This window comes from Gigantopelta aegis, chromosome 1 (assembly GCF_016097555.1).
Source record: "Gigantopelta aegis isolate Gae_Host chromosome 1, Gae_host_genome, whole genome shotgun sequence".
Classification (NCBI taxonomy): domain Eukaryota; kingdom Metazoa; phylum Mollusca; class Gastropoda; order Neomphalida; family Peltospiridae; genus Gigantopelta; species Gigantopelta aegis.
The window spans coordinates 5,033,673-5,057,379 of NC_054699.1; the positions used below are offsets into that span (position 1 = coordinate 5,033,673).

Here is a 23,707-nt window from a genome sequence, read left to right on the forward strand (position 1 = left end):
ACATGGGAGTCCACGCAGTGCTGTTAGATCTACTGATAGACGAGTAGAGGTAATTTTAATCAGATTATAACCCAGCCAGCCTTTCATAAATTTTATTGTTCAGTGTAATGATCACGTGGTATATCACTTAACTTTGACAAGTCGGATGTCGGTGTAGCAGACGATATTAACGTTGCAGAGATTTCTGATACCTGGATTTCGCTTCGTTTGGCATTTCATTAGTACCAAATTATTGCATTAGCAAAAACTGATAACATGCACAATACTTATGGTATTATAGTTAAAACATAACGTTGGTAGTAGCTAGCTTTACATAAAGCAATTTCAATACTGAGCAAAAAGGCACTCCATTGTTTCTGTTTATGCTGATAGTGACGTAATATCTCGCATAATCTCGCGAGACATGTAGTTACAAACAACATATCGAAAACATACATCGATCGAAATTGTATGACAGTACGATACTATAGTTCGTCCCATCCTCCTACAAAAAAGTTTGGATTTTTTTGTTTGTTTCGTGTGGGTTTTTTTTGTTTTTTGTTTTGTTTTTTGGTTTTTTTAGAAAACAATCAACTCAGAAATAAGTAATTTGAATCATGGGTGAACCAGTTTCGGTGAGCATACGTATTCGACAAAACATGTTTTACAAAATGGAGTCCTCGAGAACCAATGTTAACAGACAACATTTTAGGAAAACCAATATAACAATTTTAATGTCTTGCAATCGTATTCAAGTTGAGCAAATGAATGGTTGAATTGGTAAAATTGTTTGGTTAAAAAATATAATCTGCATTCTGAGTTTTAATAAACATATAAACAGATATCCAGAACGATATGCATGTTAAAACATACACGGACCATATATTTTTGGCAAGTATCTGTAAAGCATTTTACCAGCATGTGACTTCAATAACCAGATACCAGTACAGATGAGAAAACACAAAATAGTTTTTAAAATTAAGTTTGTTTTTGTGTTTTTTTTCCAATTACAGCCTTTGAAAAAATCATAGAAAAAAGGTATTAAGAAATGTGCTGTGTTTATGAGTGGTTTAAGTTCAATCTTGCTTTCTTTGCTCGTTTAACTGTATTTTTACAAACATTTCTGTGAATATGACAGACATTTGTTTACTTTCCCCATGCAAAAGTTAACGACGTCAGAAATGTTCAAATGTACGAACCTCGTCTAGTTAATCGGTATTTGTCTCGCCAGAGCCTCGACAAATACCGATTAACATAGACTCGGTTGATATTTTCCATATTAAAAAATACTTGTGACGAATCCTCTATGTATCAAATATTAGCAGTTGAATAATGGTAATGGTGGTACTATTATATACATTGTATCAAATGTTACCAGTGCTAAATGTAAATGTAAAATGTGATTGCCTTAATGTTGCGAGTTAGGAGTTCAGTTGCAATGAACTTCTTAAAGAAAAAAAGCCAAATTTGTTTCAGTCGTTTGCCAAACAGGTAGATGATATTTAATAACTGAAATATGGTAGGGCAACGGAATCTCCAGCAAGACAAAAATATACATAGATTACCACTAAAATCCACCGACATTTTAAAAGATTTAAAACTAGATTGCATGTTCACAAACTGAAAGGTTATCCGGCTGCAAGTCCTGATGGAATCGTTCAGTGTGATTGGTGTGGTTTAGGTCTTCTTGAAATAAAGTGCCCAATCAGTGTTGCCCACACAAAGATATCACCAGGTAACTTGACATACTTGCATAAACATGGTGAAAACATGCAACTCCGATCAGGCTATTGTTATTACACACAGAGTTAGTGTGAAATGGAAATTTGCAATAAGCAATGGTGTGATTTCTTTGTATATACAAAACATGGAATTCATATGGAAAGAGTTGTATTTGATATAAAGTGCGGGTGACATCATAGGCGTACGGGTTCCCATTTTTGTATGAGTGGGGTTGGGGGGGGGGGGGGGGGGGGGGGGGTCGAGGTTGAGTTTTGCCCGAATTAAACAAAAGTGCCCGAATCTGGATTATAATGTTTATTCATTAATGCCACACAGCTATATAGGGGTTGCAAACGAATTGCCACGCATTTTTACATGGGTTACAACTAATATTTTGGGTAGAATAATGAAATTACATGGTGAAAAGTGTCCAGTCCAGCTAATTGTTCCCGAATTTCTCTATTATTTTTGCTCGAATTTAAGGATTTTCTCAAGGACTGCCCCCTCTCTCTCGTACGCTTATGGGTGACATTCTAACACAATTAATGCAATGACTGAATGAGTACTAATACTGGGAGGCAATTATGTAACTAAATGTGTAGGAAAGGACTCAGTAAGTTGGTGTTTTGTTACTGTTGGATACTGACTCGTGACATACGATTATTATTCATGTTGGATACCGACTCGTGACATACGATTATTATTCATGTTGGATACCGACTCGTGACATACGATTATTATTCATATCATTAGATATATATATTTATATTACAATCGCTCGTACAAATTATTGGTTCTCTTGCAACATTGTATGATATTGCCTGCGGGGGGAAAGAGCTCTTTTTCAAAAATGTGGCTTTCAGTTATGACCATGTTAACGATATATGTACGTCTTTCACGTATATTTATTTATCTTGCAGCTATCCTACACACGTCACTTTGTGACAATATTAACGATATATTTTCGTCTTTTACGTATGTTCATTTATCTTGCAGCTACCTTACACACGTCAAATTATGACCATGTTAACGATATATTTATGTCCTTCACGTGTGTTTATTTATCTTGCAGATATCCCAAAAACCACAAATTATAACCATGTAAATGATATATTTACGCCCTTCACGTATATTTATTTATCTTGCAGTTATCCTACACACATCAAGTTATGACCATGTTAATGATACATTTACGTCCTTCACGTATGTTTATTTATCTTGCAGCTATCCCAAACACGTCAAGTTATGACCATGTTAATGATATATTTACGTCCTTCGCATATGTTTATCTATCTTGCAGCTACCTTACACACGTCAAGTTATGACCATGTTAATGATATATTTACGTTCTTCACGTATGCTTATTTATCTTGCATCTATCCCATACACATCAAGTTATGACCATGTTAATGATATATTTACGTATGCTTATTTATCTTGCATCTATCCCACACACATCAAGTTATGACCATGTTAATGATATATTTACGTTCTTCGCGTATGCTTATTTATCTTGCATCTATCCCACACACATCAAGTTATGACCATGTTAATGATATATTTACGTTCTTCACGCATGCTTATTTATCTTACAGCTATCCCGCACACACGTCATACGACGATTGGCTATCTTCTGTCTGTGGACAGTGACGTCATTCGTGTGCCACCAGTGCGCCAAAGTCTTTCTCCGCACGGGGCTGACGTACCTGCCCCAGCACAGCATCTTCCTCTCCGTGATCCTGACCCTGGCCCAGGCCGCGACGTGCGTCTCACTAGTGGACGTCCAGCAGCGGAGGAACAAACTGTTCTGCGTCATCGCGCTGTCGCACGTCATCGCCACGTTTTGCACGAACTGCAGCATGGCGTTGATGAGCGCCTCCTCGACTCTTGCCATCAAGCTAATGGAGCCCATCACCAGCGCCGTGCTGCAACGCCTTGTCCTCTCCGTCCCCCTCTCCACGTCCACCCTCGTCAGTCTGCCCCTCATCGTCTCCGGGTCCGTCATCTTCGCCGGGAACCCGCTGGCGGTGTCGTCCATCTCCGCGGGCGTGCTGCTGGCGGTCGCGTCCAACGTCATCCTCGCCATCAGGAACGTGTCCATGAAGCTGGGTCAGAAGGAATGCGGCAGCGAGATTCGACTTCGGCCCGCCGGGCAAGTCTTGGGTGTGGCCGGGTGCGTTGTAGCATTCACTGCAGCGGTGTACGTGTTGGAACTTAGAGGAAGTCTGCCGAAATTTACGACGCCCATTATAGCAATGTTGCTGACGTCCAGCTTGTTTCACGTCGTGTACTCGTACGTGTCTACGAACGTGGTCCTTCGGTACATGACCGTGGTTAGCCACGCCGTGAGCAACATCATGAAGAGGGTCGTGGTCGTCCTTCTGTTGTACCTGTTTGGACAACGACATGCAGCTACCTGGAACTTCGCAGGTTTGATCGTCTGCACGCTGGGACTTATGATATATGTGAAAGGGAAGATTGCTTCCGATATGAAAATGCACAACAAGGCAGTCACAGGTAAGACATTGTGTATACTAAATGAATGCTTATATGGTCGAGGACCAGGGGATCAGCAATCCCATCGTCCGACGCCCGTGCCAAGTGGAATTTTCATGTCAGGCAAGTAATTATGTTTACTGCATATGCCCGATGACAAGTGACTAATGTAACACCTAAAACTTATTTTCATTTTGTTGCAAGTCTCGGTAAATCCTTTGGAAAGAGTTGTGCTATCTTAAACTATTACTCATGGATGACTCGGGTGGGCTGGATCCCACCTATCCAGCCCACCTAACCGAGATACGAAAGTTAAAGTTTGTTTGTTTAACGACATCACTAGAGCACATTGATTAATTAATCGTCGGCTATTAGATGTGAAACATTTGGTAATTCTGACACGTAGTCATCAAAGGAAACCCGCTACATTTTGCCTAATGCAGGAAGGGCTCCTTTATATGCACTTTCCCAAAGACAGGGAAGCACATACCATGGCTTTAAATGAAATGAGATTTCAGGAAGTACCTTTACGTCATAATCTTAGAAAAGGAAAGGAATGTTCATTTTAAAAAGTTGCGCTTTACGTTTCTGTGTACAGTTTACACTGACTTGCGAATACATTCCTAAAGCTAGCTAGGTTTACAAGCACACGTATCCGGGTACTCCATGATGCGGTCCGTACAAAACAAATCGCTCAAATACATTAAATTGTAGTGTTTACTTGCGTGCACAACATGGAATGCGCATGCGGTCGTTTTCGGGTGGGGTTTTTTATCAACGGCATCACGTAGTGGTTCGCATACGATTCCGCACAATATTTAATGTGCGATAACATTCATGATGGCGTTTTAGTCAAGTGCTAGCAATGATTTTATTAGATGGGGTCTGGTTACGTGCTGAAATATTTATATATCGATTATTGCTATTAAACATAATTCTGTTTAAACAAAATGTCGTTTTCGTTAGATTTGTTCTTTTATTTTTACCTTCTATTTTCATTCAAGTTATGCTGCTACCATTGATGTAGAAATATCTGAAATGAAACATACCTTAGGGAAATTAAAATTTAAATTTCCTGTTGTGGGAATTTCCCTACCTTTTTATTTATTTATTCATTCGTCTGTTTGTATGTTTCTGCGTTTGTTTCATGCTTCATCTATTTGTTTGTAAAACACCTATTGCATTTTAAGTGTTTTGCACTTACTATCTCATTTACGAGTGTGCGACTGTCACGTCTATAGAGGATAGATACCACATGTCATTAAGCACAGAACGCAGAAAGTCGCCTGTTATTTTCTTTCCGGATACGGTTTAAAATGTTTGCGCTTGCGTACCGGCAGGCACGGCGGAGCAGGGAGGGCTGTCCCTCCCCCCCCCCCCCCCCCCCAAAAAAAAAAACCCAAAAAAAAAAAAAAAACACAACAACAAACAAAAAAAAAACAAAAAAAAAAAAAAAAACACAAAATAAAAAAAATAATAAAAAAAACACAAACTAAAAAAACAAAAAACAAAAACAAAACAAAAAACACACACAGTAAGTTATAAATAAGGGAATCAAAGTTAAACGCTATACAGAGATACTGATGACAAGCCTCGGTTTGATGATAATCTGAAACAGTTACGGCGAAACTACTTGTTTGCGCTTGCACAGTTGAATTGTGCTAAAAGTTTTGAAAATCATGCACATTTACAAACAAAAAGAAAGCATATAAGATATTGGAACGAAAATTAAAACGTGAGTATAAACAAAATGAAGGCAGTATGTTGGAATATTTAAAGAAGCGTAACCCTAAATATTCTTATAGTAAGTTTGGCGGGAAAATGAAGAATACAAATTCTATACTTACTCTGGGTAAGTGGTATACTCATTTTAAAGATATGAATAGTAATTATGACAGTATCAGTTAATGTCTAATAACAAAGAAGATACTATTTATGAGGAGCTTGATAGTATGATTACAGAGCAGGACATTTTAGATGCAATCCACAATGTTAAAAATGGCAAAGTCCACGGATCTGAAGGAATATTTAACGAATGTCTTAATGGAGGTAGGGAACAACTAGCTCCTCTATTAGTTAATATGTTTAATAATATTTTAAATTACGGTTAGTTTACTGAGACTTGGTCTTCTGCCATTATAGTTCCAGTTCATAAAAAAGGAGACTGCAGTGACCCAAATAATTTTAGAGAAATTAGTTTAATAAGTTGTGTTCCAATATTAAAAAGACGTTTGATAAATGTATGTAACAATAATGATGTAATAACTGATGCCCCGTTCGGTTTTCGTCGGGGTGTCAGTACTACTGATGCATTATCTGCATTTCATGCTATTATTACCAAGACATTATCCAGTAAAATCGTTGACTTTCGTAAAGCTTTTGATTTTGTTGACTGATTAAGTTTATGGTATAAATTATCAAAATTAGGTATAAGAGGGAAGCTCTTAAAGGCATATTGTCACAGATCACTGACCTATTTAATGGTCTAACAAAGTATTACCTGAACAAAAATTATTTGATTTGTCCCTAAATGTACTTTATTCAACCATCTTCATAACCACCATACTCCATTTATTAGTGATATATTGTAAAACTAACTGAATTATGGCAATGGTCCATAATTAAAAAAACTAAAACTGCAGAGAGGGTTGACATGGATTTCACTCCATCATGGTTCAGTTAAGGCGATGCGATAGCTAGATTTGGTTTCCAACAATTAATGCAAATTTTATTTATTATCCATTTTTAGAAATAAGTTCCGTAAATCCGTGACAGTATGCCTTTAACGGTAATTCAATCTATGTACAATCATGTTAAATCATGTGTTGCACTAAATGGTAAATGTTCAAACTTTAAAAAAAAAAAAATTGGATTGATGCAAGGTGAAATTTTATCCCCTCTGATGTTTTCCATCTGATTTAACGATTTTGAAATCAGTTTTATAGCTAATGGTGCTGTTGAGTATCAGTTTGGTGAACTCTTTGTGCTTTTTTATGTAGGCAGATGATTTAGTTTTATTCTCTGAAACTGGAAGGTTTACAAAATCTGTTGGATAATTTATATCTGTATGCCACCAAATGGAAACTGAATAATAGTTATATTACGGTTAAAGATCAAGTTTGCTATTTAGGAATAATTTTTCGATATAACAATAAGTTTAGTTAGATCAAGGCCGTAAAGCCTTATTTGCTCCATATTCTAGGTGTAAGACTTCGAGTGTGAATTGTAAAACAATGTTAGATTTATTCGATACGTGTCAGCAGTATCTTATGTTACACATGTGATGTATGGGGTTTTTATTATAAAGGTAGTTAGGTCCAAAGGTTGCATTTAGAATTTTGTAAAAGGTTATTAGGCGTGACGAAATCTACTTGTATTATAATGGTATACTTTGAACTTGCAAGAATTCCTGTGGAATATATACGTCTGTTTCGCATGGTAAAATACTGGTTTAAATTACTTACAATAAACAACTGTATTCTTAAAGAAACATACAAAGTACTGTTAGATCTTTGAGAGGGAAATTAAGTTCAAAAGTTTAATTGGCTAACCTTTTTAAAAAATATATAATTATGCTATTAGGTTTCGGCGATTTGTGGGAAAGTCAACTATTTACATGTGGAAAATAGTTTTTGCCATTAATTAAAACCCGTATTTTTTATCAGGCGAAGTAGAATTTATTTAGTTTATTAAATTCTTCACCAAAGTGTATTTTATATAAGCATGTTGTTGACAACTTGTGTTTACAGTATTATTTACAAAATATATATATATATATATATTCCTAAACAAAAGCGCATATTGTTAACTAAATTAAGATTATCAGCACACGTTTTGGCTGTAGAAACGGGAAGGTATAGAAATATAGAAACAACTTGTATTTATTGTAATCGGAATAAAGTTGAGGCAGAAACACTCAATGTATATGCATATATGTATGCATTTATATGTGCCTTTTTATATTGTATTCTCCTATATTGTGCAGTCATTGTATGTACTCGTTCCAGCCAGTGCACCACGACTGGCATACCAAAGGCTGTGGTATGTACTACCTTTTTGGTGTGGAATGGTGCATATAAAAGATCCCTTGCTGCTAATCGAAAAGAGTAGCCAATGAAGTGGCGATAGCGGGTTTCCTCTCTCAATATCTGTGTGGTCCTTAACCATATGCCTGACGCCATATAACCGTAAAAACATTGTGTTGAATGCGTCGTTAAATAAAACATTTCCTGCTGCCTTCATTGTATGTAAGGTATGTGTTATATATATATATATACAGGGCTCGAACTTAACGAAGGCAATTGCCGTCGGTGACATATAAACTGCCGTCAGTTGGGCGCGTCACCGATGGTATTTTTGTGCCGTCGGATAAAAATTACTGCCGTCGGTAAAGCTCCTGACCGACGGCAAACTGTATACACGTGTATGAACATTATCTGCCAGTATTTAACACGGATGTTTGAGTGCTGGTTGGAGTTAATGGGCGTTTAGTTAGTACCATGCAATGGAACTCAGTGTTCTACGCTGCGACCAAAATGGTCGCCAATGCGACCAAAATGTTGGCGTGGCGACTGATTGAATTTATTATTATCGCCATCTGGCGACTGACTCCAAAAACGTCTAAGTATTAAATTATTTGCCACGTGCGTTCAGTCCTAACATCGAAAACAAATGAAATTTGTTGACATCATTGTGCAGTCGGAACACTTCGTTATTTACGAAGTTGTCCGATTGATCACTGTGAATTCTGTATTAATTTTCGGTACCGTTCGGAACTCATCGCTGATTTTAGTGATTTGGCGAAAACAATCCAGATACTTGCGAAAACAATCCAGATATTTCGATTAGTGTGTTATTTTAATGCAGACAACCATTTGGAATATGTCAATTGATATCGATTTCTGGATCATGTATGTAATAAAGAAGTTCCGAATACTGTATTGTACTATACATAACCGATTCACTATGGTACATTACTGGTGGTTGCATTCGATTGAATAACATGAGTACAAAATCAAGTAAATGTTGCTCACTCACTGTTCATACTATACACATTGTAATCAAACGTGCAAAATGGAGACTGATTATTAAACAATGCATTACAAAATGAGCATTTCGACAGTTACGTGACGCTCTTTGATGCACCATGCGATGCGTTACGAACGTTATGGGGAGGGGAGGGTTTGTTGGTCAAAATTTACTTACCGACAACGTCTTTAAAACAAAGTGATTTTTTTAAAAGCATAAACTAAATACCGGCAACCATACATGGCCATATTTTCTATTAGATGATTTTTTAATCAATTATTTATTTAAAATAATAAATTCAAAAAAAAAAAAAATGCAAACCGAATAATGTTGGTTAAATTGCATAACTGTGGCAGTGAAAAGTAGAGGGGGTGACAAAGTCTTACATAATTTTAGAAGGGATGGTGGTCTTAACGTTACAAAATGTTATGTGGAACAGTGTAAAAAATAAACCTGCAAAAGTTTCCATTATGTAATTATTGAACGGACACAAGTGTTGCGTTTGATCGAATGCAGCCCCAGTTAGGGGGGGGGGGGGGGGGGGGTCTTGCTGTGTAGATGTATGTGCTGTTTCCGCCCACCATGTAGAAGCACGGTGAAAACTTTCAAAGCGGCAAAATTCTTTAGGAAAACGAAAATCTAAAACTTCAAACGCTAATCAAGAAGACGAAACAAGTGAAACAAGTACTGAAAAGTCAAATGAATTAAGGCCAATCTGAGAAATCTGCAGCTAAAACCGAAACAGAGCCAGCAGAAAAATGTAGAAAATGTAATGAAACTTCGCTTTCAGTTTCCGTGGCTTCAGCATGACAATAATACTGACACAATGCACTATACCTATTGTAGAAAAATTAGCAAGCATGTTGCTGGTATAAATCAAATGAGGGGAGACAGGGTTTTTTTTGTATACCCACCACCCACAAAACAATATTTTAGTTAATCGGTAGGATACGTACGAGAAAAAAAAAAGAATTATAATTACAGTCTCACCTCCCTCATGCGATCAATTCTGAAATGGTCCTCATTTCAAATTCATGATTGAGTGAAAACTAAACAATTTCACTGTTTTAAGCTATTTATTTAATCCAGAAGCATAAGTCATGTATAATGTTATGATGGTTACAACACATGCATAAAAGATACAAAAAGAGTAGTGTGGCTAGTAACATTTTAAGCTTGGCGAGTACAATTTTTTTGTCCACTAGCCAAAGAAGAGTAAGTTATAAAACCGAGCGTAGGACACTGAAACTATATTTAGTCATGTGCGTACCATGTGTTGTTGTATAATATACGTTCTCACTGCATTTTGCCTCCTCGCTTTCATGTTATGCCGCCCCTTTTCACGTTTGGCAGCCCAATTTGTTGTTTCTGCGCCCCTCTTTATTTTTCGGTATCCTGTTATAATTTACAGCACCCAGCTCCGATGCATTTTTGTTTTTTTTCACACTGAAAAACATCGATCAGTCTGCACACTGGACATCAAAGGAAACATAAGCGCGCAACTGACGAAAAACTTCAGTAGCTTACGGCAGTTACCGTAACGTAATTTAACACTATTTTATTTTTATTGTTTCGGCAATCTCCGACTGAAAAAACCCCCGCCTATTTGGCGCCAACTTTGTCACGTGATCAGAACGGTCATTCTGTCTTTTGTGTCCACTAACTCATGTCTGATATTTTAACCTCATTTGTAGATTTAAATGGTCGTAACTGATGATTTTTTCTTACTGTCATTTGTTTATTCAGCAATTCCTTATAAAATATTAGAAACGTTTATTTTTAAAAAAAGGGGGGGGGGGGGGGGGGTTAGTGGTAGTGTTCATTATTAAAATATTTTATCTTGGGTGCCAAATAATATATACACTGCCTTTACAAAAACGAAACTACTTTTTATCAGCTGGCAATATCAATGCGATCGAATCACTCGATGAAGATGGAAATTAAAAAAAAAAACCCAGAAAAATATTATCCCAAGGTAGGGGATCGCTTAAAAAAAAAAAAGTATCTTTATTATTTTTCACATATCTTAAAATCTTTATTAAAATAATAATATCAACCAACACACAACGATATACGGTAACGAAACGTTTTTTTTTTTTCTTCTTTTGTTTTAGTTTGATTTTTTCTTCTTCTTTGTTTAATGGTGGGATGGGGTGGGGGCTGCGCGACCATCCTCCTAAGTCTCCTTTAATTTTCACCCAGCAAGAACATTATATATACATGTAGGTACAATTTAATGTCATCCATAGAACAATTTTCATGTCATATTCACCGAAAACTTGAGCAACTTTGTCACAGAAACACCAGGTTCCGTTAAATGTTAGCTTATACTATTAGCCCATGATTCCATTTATAATAAATTCTTGTTTATTGACATATATTGAAGAAATTTGACAACATGTACATACAGAAAAATAACCTTTCAGATAAGTTTATTTGCTGCAAATGTCAGTTTAACAAAAATTCCAGCGACGGCATACTCAAAATACTCAATTTTTTTTAATTGCCGTGGGTGATAAATTCTTAAGTTCGAGCCCTGTGTGTATATATATATATATATATATATATATATATATCGATGAGTAGTAAAGCTCTAGTTAACCGGCCTCGGTGGCGTCGTGGTTAGGGCCATCGGTCTACAGGCTGGTAGGTACTGGGTTCGGATCCCAGTCGAGGCATGGGATTTTTAATCCAGATACTGACTAAGCCCTGAGTGAGTGCTCCGCAAGGCTCAATGGGTAGGTGTAAACCACTTGCACCGACCAGTGATCCATAACTGGTTCAACAAAGGCCATGGATTGTGCTATCCTGCCTGTGGGAAGCGCAAATAAAAGATCCCTTGCTGCCTATGACCATATGTTTGATGTCCAATAGCCGATGATAAGATAAAAAAATCAGTGTGTTCTAGTGGCGTCGTTAAATAAAACAAACTTTACTTTAAAGCTCTAGTTCAATAAACAATTGATATTATTATGTACACTGTTGTTCATGGGATGATTGCCTACACTCAGAAATCAATATACCATTGAAACAAAACCTGTTGAAATAAACTATTGATCACACACTATAACAAACCAGGCGTCCGTGAATTAGCCCACACACTCGTCTGAATAATCAGTTAACGACGCGCTTGAAAACCGATATCATCAAAATAGTCGTGTGCGTCAAACCATAGCTTCGAGACATCCTTGCGCTTCGACATACATTAGGACATCTAGTCCATGAGCAGAGACCACAAATTTTACCAATTCGTACCATCCGAGGGCACCAACTTAACTATGTTTATTTTTATTTTTTATAGGGGTATGTATCTGGATCTCAAAACAGCATGATGGACTTTTCTGTAGGGTAGCTTAAAGTCAGAAACTGAGTTTTAATAAAGAGCTGGTAATATTCAGAAAATGTTATAAAATTTCTCTGTATTAATCATTATATAGATAATTTTAATCACACAAAATGAAATGCGCTTGTCAACATTCATCAGAAATTCAGTTTGAACTAATCCCAGCTAATTAAGGCATTGCCACGTCATTGTAATCTGAGATGGCCGCCGATGTATAACATAATTGTAATATATAACAAGGAAATCGTAATTTATCGCATTTTACATCAACTGGGAAGATATTTTTATGTTAATGAATGACTTTTATGGGCCAAGGAATTCATTTATAATGATCTCTTGCTAACTGATATATTGCATCATCATTTTAATCAAAGATGGACATGAAAATTGCCACCAAGAGTAAGATGTGATCATATCTTGCATGTTACATATATTCCCCAAAGAATTATAATTTATACTTCAAATACAGGGTATTATTTATATGGCAAGCATTTCAGTTCTCGCATTCACTTTGTAATACAAATAAAATTTATCATTGCATGAATTCAAGATTCCGAAATGGCTTCAAAAAAAAATCAAAAACATATTACCACTTTATATGTTTAGCATCACCTAAAACAATCATTTTGAAACCAACTGTTAAGTTTTAAGGCTAAACCAATCCTTTTCCCAAACAATCTACATATAAAGTTTCTTGACACGGATCAAACAGTTCACAATGCCATCCGTTTTGTGATAAATGGGCATATGCACGCACATCACCAGTGAATAGTGGTTATACGAAGGGTGGCTGAAAGGTTCTGAGATTAACTACGAATGAAGTATTGTACATCCATAACAGTTTGCATGTATTAAGTTGTATACGTTTTATGCTCATAGGCTACATTTGAACCAAACCACAATCTTATAGCATAACCATACAGTCATCAACGTTACTAAGTATTATCTGTTGATGAAAATGGACAAACTTTGCTTCTGCGTAGTCATCAAGATCTCCAACTGAAGGGCTAACTCCAGCAGCCAGCCATGCGGCATTGGTGTCAACATTAAGGGATGACGATCCTTCCTTTGGCATTGTTAACAGATAAGAGGTGGGCAACTGAGTTCAAGAGAAGAGTGTCGAAAATGATCCAAGACCAGGAAAATATCCAACTGCCACTACTAAGGGATGATCGACAACACACCACACGCCACACCGTCGGTACAGTAGGCATTTCTCATGAGAAAGTTAAGGAATAAATGGAGTGTGACAAAGGTTACAAGCTTTGTCCCAAGATACCTATGCTATGGCTCAGGGGTGGGAATTCTCCTCAGATCCGCGGTTTTCCTCTCATGGAACATTGCGTTCCCTCGCATGTTAATTATTTTTGCCTCCAAAATGTGTCAGATGGCACAGATTTTAACCCTAGGATTTCAAGAATTTCCCGGACCCCTCTAGATTTCCTCTTTGTTTACAGTTCACCATTTTCCACCCCTGATGGCTGCTATGTATGACTGAAGCTTTGAACTTATTAATGATCATCCGTATTCACCACATTTGGCACTGCCAGATTTTTACCTCTTCCCACATTTGAACAAAAAACTGTTTGGTAAGCACTATTGAAATGATGAGGAGATCATTTCTGCTGTGGACGAGTTATGAATCCACCAGAAGAAATCCTTCAACACTAGTGTGATCCAGGCACTCGAGCATCATTGGCAGCAGTGTGTAGAAGGTGGAGGGGATTGTGTTGAAAAATAATTACCTACAAACTCCTTCAACGTAATTCATCGTATTTAGGCTGAGAACCTTTCAGCCATCCCTTACAGTTTTATCATTCCCATTTCTATCTCTATATAATTGACATATACTTTATAATTGCAAATTCTTGTCCAAGACAATATATCTCACAAAATGTATAATCGTGTGACGCCAACATTTTTCACCAAACCATGGCAATTACTAGTATACAAATCAGCTTCAGTTATACATAGAAATGATCAGCGAATACCAAATGACCTTTAGTTAGTAGCTATATATTAACAGGATTCAAATAATGACAAAAGGATTGAAGCTGTGCTTTTAGTATTTGTCCCATGTCAGTTACAGAAAATTACATAGTAACTGTTTTGTTAAACATTACATTAACATTTTAGCATTCAAAGAGGGTATTGCTTTGTTCAAAAGTTGCACCGAACTAGTTGCATAATTTCAGAGATTCGTCTTCCGATTTTTGTCCAAATGATAGAGTTATTAATAGGAACTGCAATGGGCAATGGGAAAACAGCAGAGAAACATGTTCCTTCTCATCTGATGACTTGTGTCCTTCCAGGCTGTCATACTGCTGTTATAATATAAAGGGTTGCAAAAGTAAGTTATCAACATTCTGCCTGAACCATTCAAACCCATTATAACTGGGGACTTAGATGCTGATAAGGATACGTCACCAGGAAGACCACATTTAGGTGGAACAGACATTGAACAAACGACGCTTTAGATCACGTCCATGCACCCTCTGAAATCGTTTGATTCAACGCAGCTTTTTCACCAAATTTCGTCGATTAATGTTGGTGTTCACGGTGATGTATGTTATGTTTGTGCATTGTTAGGCCACCTAAGATGTATTGAGGGATGTATATTGAAAATCAATAATTTTTGCTGGGAAGCAACCCTTTTGTTGATATTTGATATGATTACTCGTTGGTAATATTAGATGTATAACGGAATAACCAGATACATATATTAGTAATGACAATATTTTGGCAAGAAAACGTGATGTTTGACGAGATTGTTGACATAAACTGTCATTGTTAATCAAATGTATGTATGTATGTATTCATTATCAAAAGACAGAAAATGGGAATTATAAAACCTGATTCCACAGTCTTTACCAAAACATTAGTTATTGATTGCGACTTGGCCATGTAACACAGCTATATTGACATTATAGACTTGGTCTATATGATGTAAAATTTCTTCTAGATAGTTTAAAAGTAGATTGGTGCACACTTAAGACATAGAGGTCAGCATACAACTTATTATTTTAGATAACTTACTTGTAAATAGTTTTTTAACGAATTGAACACCCTCAAAACGTTTAGATGATGCATAAAACACCTTTATTTGTTTTTGCAGACATTTTGTTAGCCATCTTGAATTCTCGGGGGGAAAAAAATCTGTAGAAAGTGAATGCAAGAATTGAATTCCTGACCCCTAAAACACCGTCACGAACATAAACAGTTTCGTCATAGTTGATAAAGTACTGGAGATGTTTCCAGGTCTGTTTTGACAGCCATCTTAGACGCCATCTTGAATATTTCAAAATACCAAATTTACACCTCTCGGATCCTTAATCAGCACTACAAGGTTTATAAGTGCTTAGTAAACACTAAAACACAGATTTCTCAGATTGTTTGATAAATAAATATTAAAAGTGTGACAACTACGTAAAGCTACCCTATTGAAAAGTCCATCGTGCATTTTTGTTTTGTCTTAGAGTGTACTAAAACAATTATTACAGTTTTGTTTTGTCTTAGAGTGTACTAAAACAATTATTAGTTTTGTTTTGTCTTAGAGTGTACTAAAACAATTATTACAGTTTTGTTTGGTGTCCTCAGATGATACCATTTTTTGGTCTGGCTCATGGACTAACTCAGGAACCACCAATTCAATTCAATTCAATTCAGTTTATTGCAAATTACCAAACAAGCTGGTGTCAGCAAACATAAAAAAAACCCGAAACAAACATACATCTATAACAAAAATAACAATTAATAATAATAACAATATTAATGTACATGCCAGACGGTGAAACAAAGTTTGTATTATATTTGTAGAAATAAAGTTTGTTATAAAAATAAATGGTTAAAGTACTGGGAAATAATTAAATTAAATTATTGCCTCACTGATAGCTGGAACAAGAACTTTATGTTTAGAAATACAGCTGTCAACAAATGTTGTACCATGACTTGGTGTTTTTCTCTTTGATGTCGCATGTGGTGTAACTGCAATACCAGTTTAGAATGTCACTACTGTCAGGGGCGTGGCCTAAAAACTGTGCAGTTAACTTCAGTTACCCGCACAGTTTCAGTTATACCATGGCTAAAATAACTTGCACTATTTTGATTGCACAGAGTAAAATAAAGCTTAAGATAATAAATAAGAAAAAAACAAAACCATGATATAACTATTACTTAATACATGGTTAAGAATTTCAACGGTACCATTATTGTATGACATAATAAATATAAATTGTAAATTGGTATTTAGAGTAGAGTAGTCGGAAAAGGAGTTTAACTTATCAAATAGTTGTTGCCTTTCAACATAATAAATAGGGCAGTCTAAAATAAAATGTTTTTCACCTTTAACCACCATTAATCCATACCTGTGACGTCACACGATTGTACAAGCTGCAGAGTTGTTTTTTCTTTTTCTTCCTTTTTCCCCCTCAAGAATCTATGTACGGTACAGTTGCAAAACAATGCAAACACCTTCACGTTGAGCTTCTACTGCCTTCTGGTTATCGATTCTAACCCACAACTGACTGGTCTTGTACACTGCAAACAAAGTTCTAAAGTTTGTTTTGTTTAACGACATCACTAGAGCAATTAATTTACGACTGCTTGCAGATACACATATATGACTAAGCGCACGTACGCGTATTAGTGTGTGTGTGTGTGTGTGTGAGAGAGAGAGAGAGAGAGAGAGAGAGAGAGAGAGAGAGAGAGAGAGAGAGAGAGAGAGTGAGTGAGTGAGTGTGTGTGTCAGGGGGTGAAGGTTTGTTATTTATTTTGATTTGCTTGAGGTGATTTAGATTTTGTATTTGTTTGCCTATATCTTCTAGGAGTTATTGTTAAAACATTTTAAAATCCATCTTTAGCTTACGACAATAAAGTATTTTATATTTGCGTGTTATGACAGCGCTGGTAAAATAGAAAATAACTAGTTACTAACTCAAGACATCAACTTTATCCTGTGAAGGATATAATGGCTTTCGACATTCGGCGTGAGTTGGATAAAGCTGATGTCTTAAGACAGTAACCAGTTATTTTGTTTATCCAGGCTGCAATCCACATAGAACGAAAACAAAAATGAAATTAATCGTTTTATTTCATAACTTTACCGTTTTTTAGAGTAGTATGTTCATACGTGTTGAATGCCTTGTCGCCTACAATATGTATACACCAAAACAAAATAGTTCTTAAATAACAATACATACATATATATATATATATATATATATATATGTGTGTGTGTGTGTGTGTGTGTGTGCGTGTATAATAATAATATATATATATATATATATATATATATATATATATATATATATATATATATATATATATATATAGATATAGACATATATATATATATATATATATATATATATATATATATATATATTATTTAAAAAAATATATATATTGGGCTATTGCCAAATGGTAAGTATACGAAAATAAATGATTGTCTGCAAAACGTTTTTAAAAATCAAAATTCTGAACTGGAAATATAAAAGAATAAGTAATTTTGAACAATATAACAATCTTTTGCTGATCATAACTAAAAGTGCACGTAATTCCGTCTCAAAAAGCTATATTTGTGGCCAGTGACCGAAAATATAGAAATTGATCTAGTCTTCATATCCTGACAATATATATATATATAGTAGTGGGTTAGAATGAATATATATATATATATATATATATATATATATATATATATATATATAGTGATTGCAGGATAAATCTATTTGTTTATATTGTATTTTTCAGATTCGTCTAAATCACTGAACTACCGAAAGGCATTGGGGCTACTGATAATTTCAGCAGTGTCGGTCCTTGGAGTGGTTGGTAACTTTGGTTCCCCTCGTGGAAGCTTCAGTTCCCCTCGTGGAAGCTTCAGAAGACTAGAGAACCATCATTTCGATCACCATCCACCCTACACAGCAGACAAATTCAGAGACAGGTCATTCGGAGCAGATGCGTTTAAGCTAATGGACAAACAGCAACTATTGCCCGATCTAAATTCCAGTTATTTGGCTCAAAACAAGAGTCAGATAAATCAGTTCCTGACATGGCGCCTCATGGATCATGGCCACAACACCGACCTTCTAGCGCCACTGCTGCCAACCAGCTACGAGATAATACGCGAGGCTCAAAGGGTTCACTTCAACTTGCTTGCAGACCTGATCGGTCAGTATAAGTACGCCATGTTCTTCGACATCGCAGCGTTTGAAAACAAAGGCGACCCCGCCATTACGACGGGCGAGGTCTACTTACTGCGACGGTTGGGAATCAAGGTCGTATTTTACTGCAGCTGTCTCGAGTGCGCCGACACCAAGCTTCAAATTCACGCGCAGAATCTGAGTAAAGGGTACTCCAACAAAGAGCTCGTTATTCTGTTTCACGGCGGAGGGAACCTGATAGGATATCCCTTCAACGACGTCCTCAGAGAGAATCTGTTTCCCAGATTCAAGGGGTTCCAGATTGTGGTATTCCCTCAGACCGTGTTCGTTCGCGATAACAAGTACAGCGGTGCGCATTTTACCCGCTGCAAGAAGATCTACTGCTGCAACCCGAACCTGACAATCGTCCTGAGAGACAGGACGTCGCTAGAGGTCGCCCTCAAGTACTGGAACAACGGCACTAAATTCCTGCTGGCACCGGACATGGCCTTCCAGATCGGCCCGGTGCGCCGGTTCATGTCTCCCGTGTATGACATACTGTGGCTAAAACGAAAAGACAGCGAGGCTCCCAGTTACCTGGCCGGGGGGATGGTATTTCCAAAGAACGTCACCTACAATATATCCGACTGGTGGGCTTGGACGACGCCCAAGGGCTCGTCGTCCATGGAAACCGCGTTCCTCGTCATGAACAATGGACTGGTGTTTCTGCAGCGAGGTCGCGTGGTCGTCACGGACCGCCTGCACGGACACATCCTGTGCATGCTGTTGAACATCCCGCACGTGTTGATCGACAACAAGTACAAGAAGCTGTCGTCCTACCACAACACGTGGACCAGAGGTCTCGATAATGCGTTCATAACGAACAAAAGCTCGCAAGCGTTGAAACTCGCACTGATATTGTTAGACAAGTATAAAGACCAGCTGCCACCGATCGCTCCAATAATGGACGTGAACGAATATAAGGTTTCTAAAAACCGTGAAAAAGCAGAGAAAGGTTAATGTTGAAATTATTCGTCACGGAAAGGAAAGAAATGTTAATTCCTGTTAACGACAACTCAACACATTTTGAACTCAAGCTATTTTGGTGTCTAACATATAGTCATTTCCTATGCAATTTCTTTTTTAAGATCTCTCTTAGTATAGAAGTGTCCTTATAGTACAGTGCAGTCCAGTGTAATGGCGCGCCTAAGCATTCAAAGACCATTTTCTATGTGAACAAAGTGAAATACTTAAAGTTACATTCTCTGGTTACCATATTATAACATCGTGTACAAATATGAAATACAAGCTCAAATGCACTTTTAAAAAACTCGTGTGTGTTCGCTATGAACGGAGATCGTCAAAAGTACACGCTTGATTCGTCGCCTGTGCCGCCATAGCTCGGCAAAGCACAAACGACAGCCTGTTGTCAGTTTCAGTTAACACGTGCGTTTGCCGATTTCAAATTGTAGGGTTCGTCTAAAAAAATTAAAAGAAATTTTTGTGCTGTACGAAGAACGTTCGGTTGAGGATACGGCACTAGAGTCTTTCGTTAAAACCAGTTTGATCTTGACAACGTATTATCGACAATCGTACCTTCCTATTTCAGAATTAATATTTTATAAAATGTTAGTAGAACTTTCAAAGTTTAGTTTGTATACTAGTAACACATTAATCATGTATATATTTTTAACAATAAAATATACTAAAGTAGACAATAACCGTTTTCACGTCTTAATTTTACGTGTTAAAGGGACACGCCCTAGTTACGGCTAGTTGTTAAAGTGCTGTGCCAGACCGTACACTAAAATTTCAAATTCCATAATCAAATGCTTTCTTAATTCATTGCAATAATATTTTACACCGATATGTAAATCAATATATAATTACGAAAATGCCCCATAAAAGTATTAAAACATCACTCCCGTAGAACACTGCCGGAAACGACCGAGTAAAATTCTCGGTAAAAACATTTGCCTGTAAATAGCCGTGACGTCACGAAGGGAACGCACTTCACTGAAACCTACCACGAGATGACTTCCAGCGCAAGCGAAAGTGGGACCGACAGCGACTGCCAAGCTCATTGATCATGCGATTCTTCTTTCGATGATGAATAGTGTAGTAATGACGACTGGACTAATATTTGTGCAACACAACAAATAATGCCTTGTCAGTTTGAACCTGGAACATCTTCCGTCGAACCACCGGCCTGACAGATGACGATGAAAATGGTCGTGGAGACAGCTTACCACTAAGTTACAACTTTTATTCTTGTTTTGTTCTTTAGCTTTTCGTGCGAATTATTTTGCTACACTGTATATTCTAATACTTGTGATGTAGTAGAAAAGACGATAAATAACTCTTGAATTCTACGAGTCAAGTGGACCCGATATCGGTGATTTCAAGAAATAAACAAAAATGACTTTTAGTCCGTCCCATCCCTCTATGAAGATGGGTTTTTTTGTGAATAATTTCAGTTTAGTTTGACGTAAAAAAAAAAGAAAGGTAAAAGTGTTTTGGAAATAACAAAACAATACTATTTTTTGTGTGCAGTTGTGAAAACAGTCTGCTCAGAAATAAATAACTTATTTTAATTTAAAAAAATAAACAAAAACGACTTTTAGTCCGTCCCATCCATCTATGAAGATGTTTTTTTGTGTGAATAATTTCAGTTTAGTTTGACGTAAAAAAAAAAGTAAGTGTTTTGGAAATAACAAAACAATACTATTTTTTGTGTGCAGTTGTTAAAACAGTCTGCTCACAAATAAATAACTTATAGCACATTCCTGTAAAGAAAAATCTCACAAATGAACGAGATGCAAACGACAACAAATCGGATCTCGATGATTGCACGAACTGTGCATGAGAAAACAAACTGACCGGAGTTGAAAGCATAACGCAATTTGGGACATTGACGATATGCACCCCAAGGTCATTTCGGTGTGGATGGCGTCGGCTTGTTGTCATTTGTTTTGTGTCGCAGAAAAATTGTTGGTACGGTATCTTTTTTTAAAAGCCATAACATATGGTATTCCCATATCTCGCTTAAGCCAACAAGCCAGTTCGGATGAATCGCAACTAAAGTGTCTGCTGTTGCAACGGTCTCCGGCATTTTCTTCCTGTCCAGTATTTCCACGTTGTTTTAATCAAATTCACACACAGCTTTCTCACAGCAACATTACTAGGAAATGCGTGAAGACTAAATTTATCGGTTTTTGTATTGCTACAGCCGCCACCAACACGCCGTTTAACCATAATAAAACACAAAAGAAGCAATGAACAATGGTGCTGACTATCGAAAGGAGTTCCCTTCATGACGTCACGGATCAAATCTTACAGAAATTCCCGAAACGAATTCAGCTGGTTCTGTTTTTCAGGGGAATATTTTTAAATGGAAAATATACCGGTATATAAATTTTTTACATTTTTTTTTATAATTTTCTAATCATATTAAATAATATCTTGATTGATATAGCTCAATACATCGTACATCTGGAACAGCACTTTAACCATTACGGCGTTGTTTTTCGCTATTAAACCCATTTTTTCACAAATAAAATTGCACTTTACTTACATTTTATTATTTAGAATACACATTTCCATTCACTTGAAGTGCTTTTTGGTCATCCTGGTAATCCTGATGTTTGTAAAACCACGAAATGCATTTTTTGTATTTCTTAAAAAGCCGCGTGCACTCGAAAAAAAAACGTTAAGCAAGCTAGGTCCAATCTATTTTTAGAGGGAATCTTCCTGTGTAAACGTCACAGACGTTGGTATACCACGTGACCGTTGTCATTTTGGTTCGGTTTGTTTTCTCCTGCACGGTTCGCGCAATCAACATCCGATTTGTTGTCGTTTGCTTGTTGTTCATTTGTGAGATTTTTCTTCACAGTTAGTGAACATTTTCAGTAACAATAAAGTTCAGACAAGTAAGTGTCTCAATACAAAATGTTACAAACCCTTAAAACCAATAATTTTCTTACGATATCTGGAGAGGGGATACAACCAGGACAGAACAGTTGGAACATGTCCAGGAGAGGTGAAAGGAACGCACCCCAAGTCTGTGCGCACTCTGTGAAATTTGTCGTGACATAGGCATTGTTGTGCTTCGAGCGACATCTACCGGTGACATCAGAATACTAACTTTCAAAATTATTTCAAGCAATTGGGACATGGGGATTCCCATGGTATTTATCGATATAAAACCTGCTTTTTCACTCCATTTGATAAAAATGTGATCTAAGTGTGTTACAGGTTTGTAGATTAACCAAATTATAATTTATTTTCGCTGGATGGAACTAGGGCGTGCGGCTTTAAAATGCACTTCACGGTAATGCATAACCCTTTGTAAAACTCTCGCGAGATCTCTTTCACATAAAAAACTTGGCTCTTTGAGATTTGTTTGTGTTTGTATTTTCAACAACATCTCCTAAATGTTGTTACATGGTGGCAGCGGTGGGATAAGATGTATGCAGACGACTGTCTGAGCATCTCTGGAACTCTCGCAAACACATGTATGTAGCGATTCACTTTGTTGTTGCTAAGTAGGACACGTAAAACCGTCTGCTAAAATGAAGTTGTCTGCTAACGCCGTTCGCAGTTGCAACGGAACCGGTAATGTGCGTGTTGCACAGAATCGCTTTGTAGCCACTCTATTCTTTCGTTGAAAGAAAGTAGTAATGTTTTACTCAGTAACTATGGTTTACTGGAATTGATTTCTGTTTGAAATACGACTTTATTAAACTTCTACTGTATTAGTGAAAATAGCTCTGAATTGCCGAACTGTGGTATGTCCCCTGGCGTCTGTTCGTCGTAAGCGTGGGAAATTAACTGAATTGCCGAACTGTTTACTCATATTCTGTAAATACATTCTACTGTGTATCTCGGAGCACCATATTCGCCGAACTGTGTATACTATTCCGTGTTGAAACTATACTGTGACTACTAAGCTATTATAGCACTGACAAGCAATTTGTACATTTAAGCAATAATCAAA

At 36.8% G+C, this 23,707-nt stretch overlaps 1 protein-coding gene across 2 annotated transcripts in view; it reads left to right on the forward strand.

Moving 5' to 3' along the window:
* LOC121369705 overlaps window positions 1-20,036 on the forward strand; it is a 44,056-nt gene extending 24,020 nt beyond the window's left edge. For both annotated transcript variants that reach the window (XM_041494760.1, XM_041494768.1), the window contains exons 2-3: window positions 3,297-4,218; window positions 18,320-20,036. In XM_041494760.1, the coding sequence (XP_041350694.1) occupies window positions 3,297-4,218; window positions 18,320-19,731 (2,334 nt within the window). In that variant the 3' untranslated portion in view covers window positions 19,732-20,036. The remainder of the gene's footprint in view (window positions 1-3,296; window positions 4,219-18,319) is intronic.
* The last annotated feature ends 3,671 nt before the right edge of the window (window positions 20,037-23,707 follow it).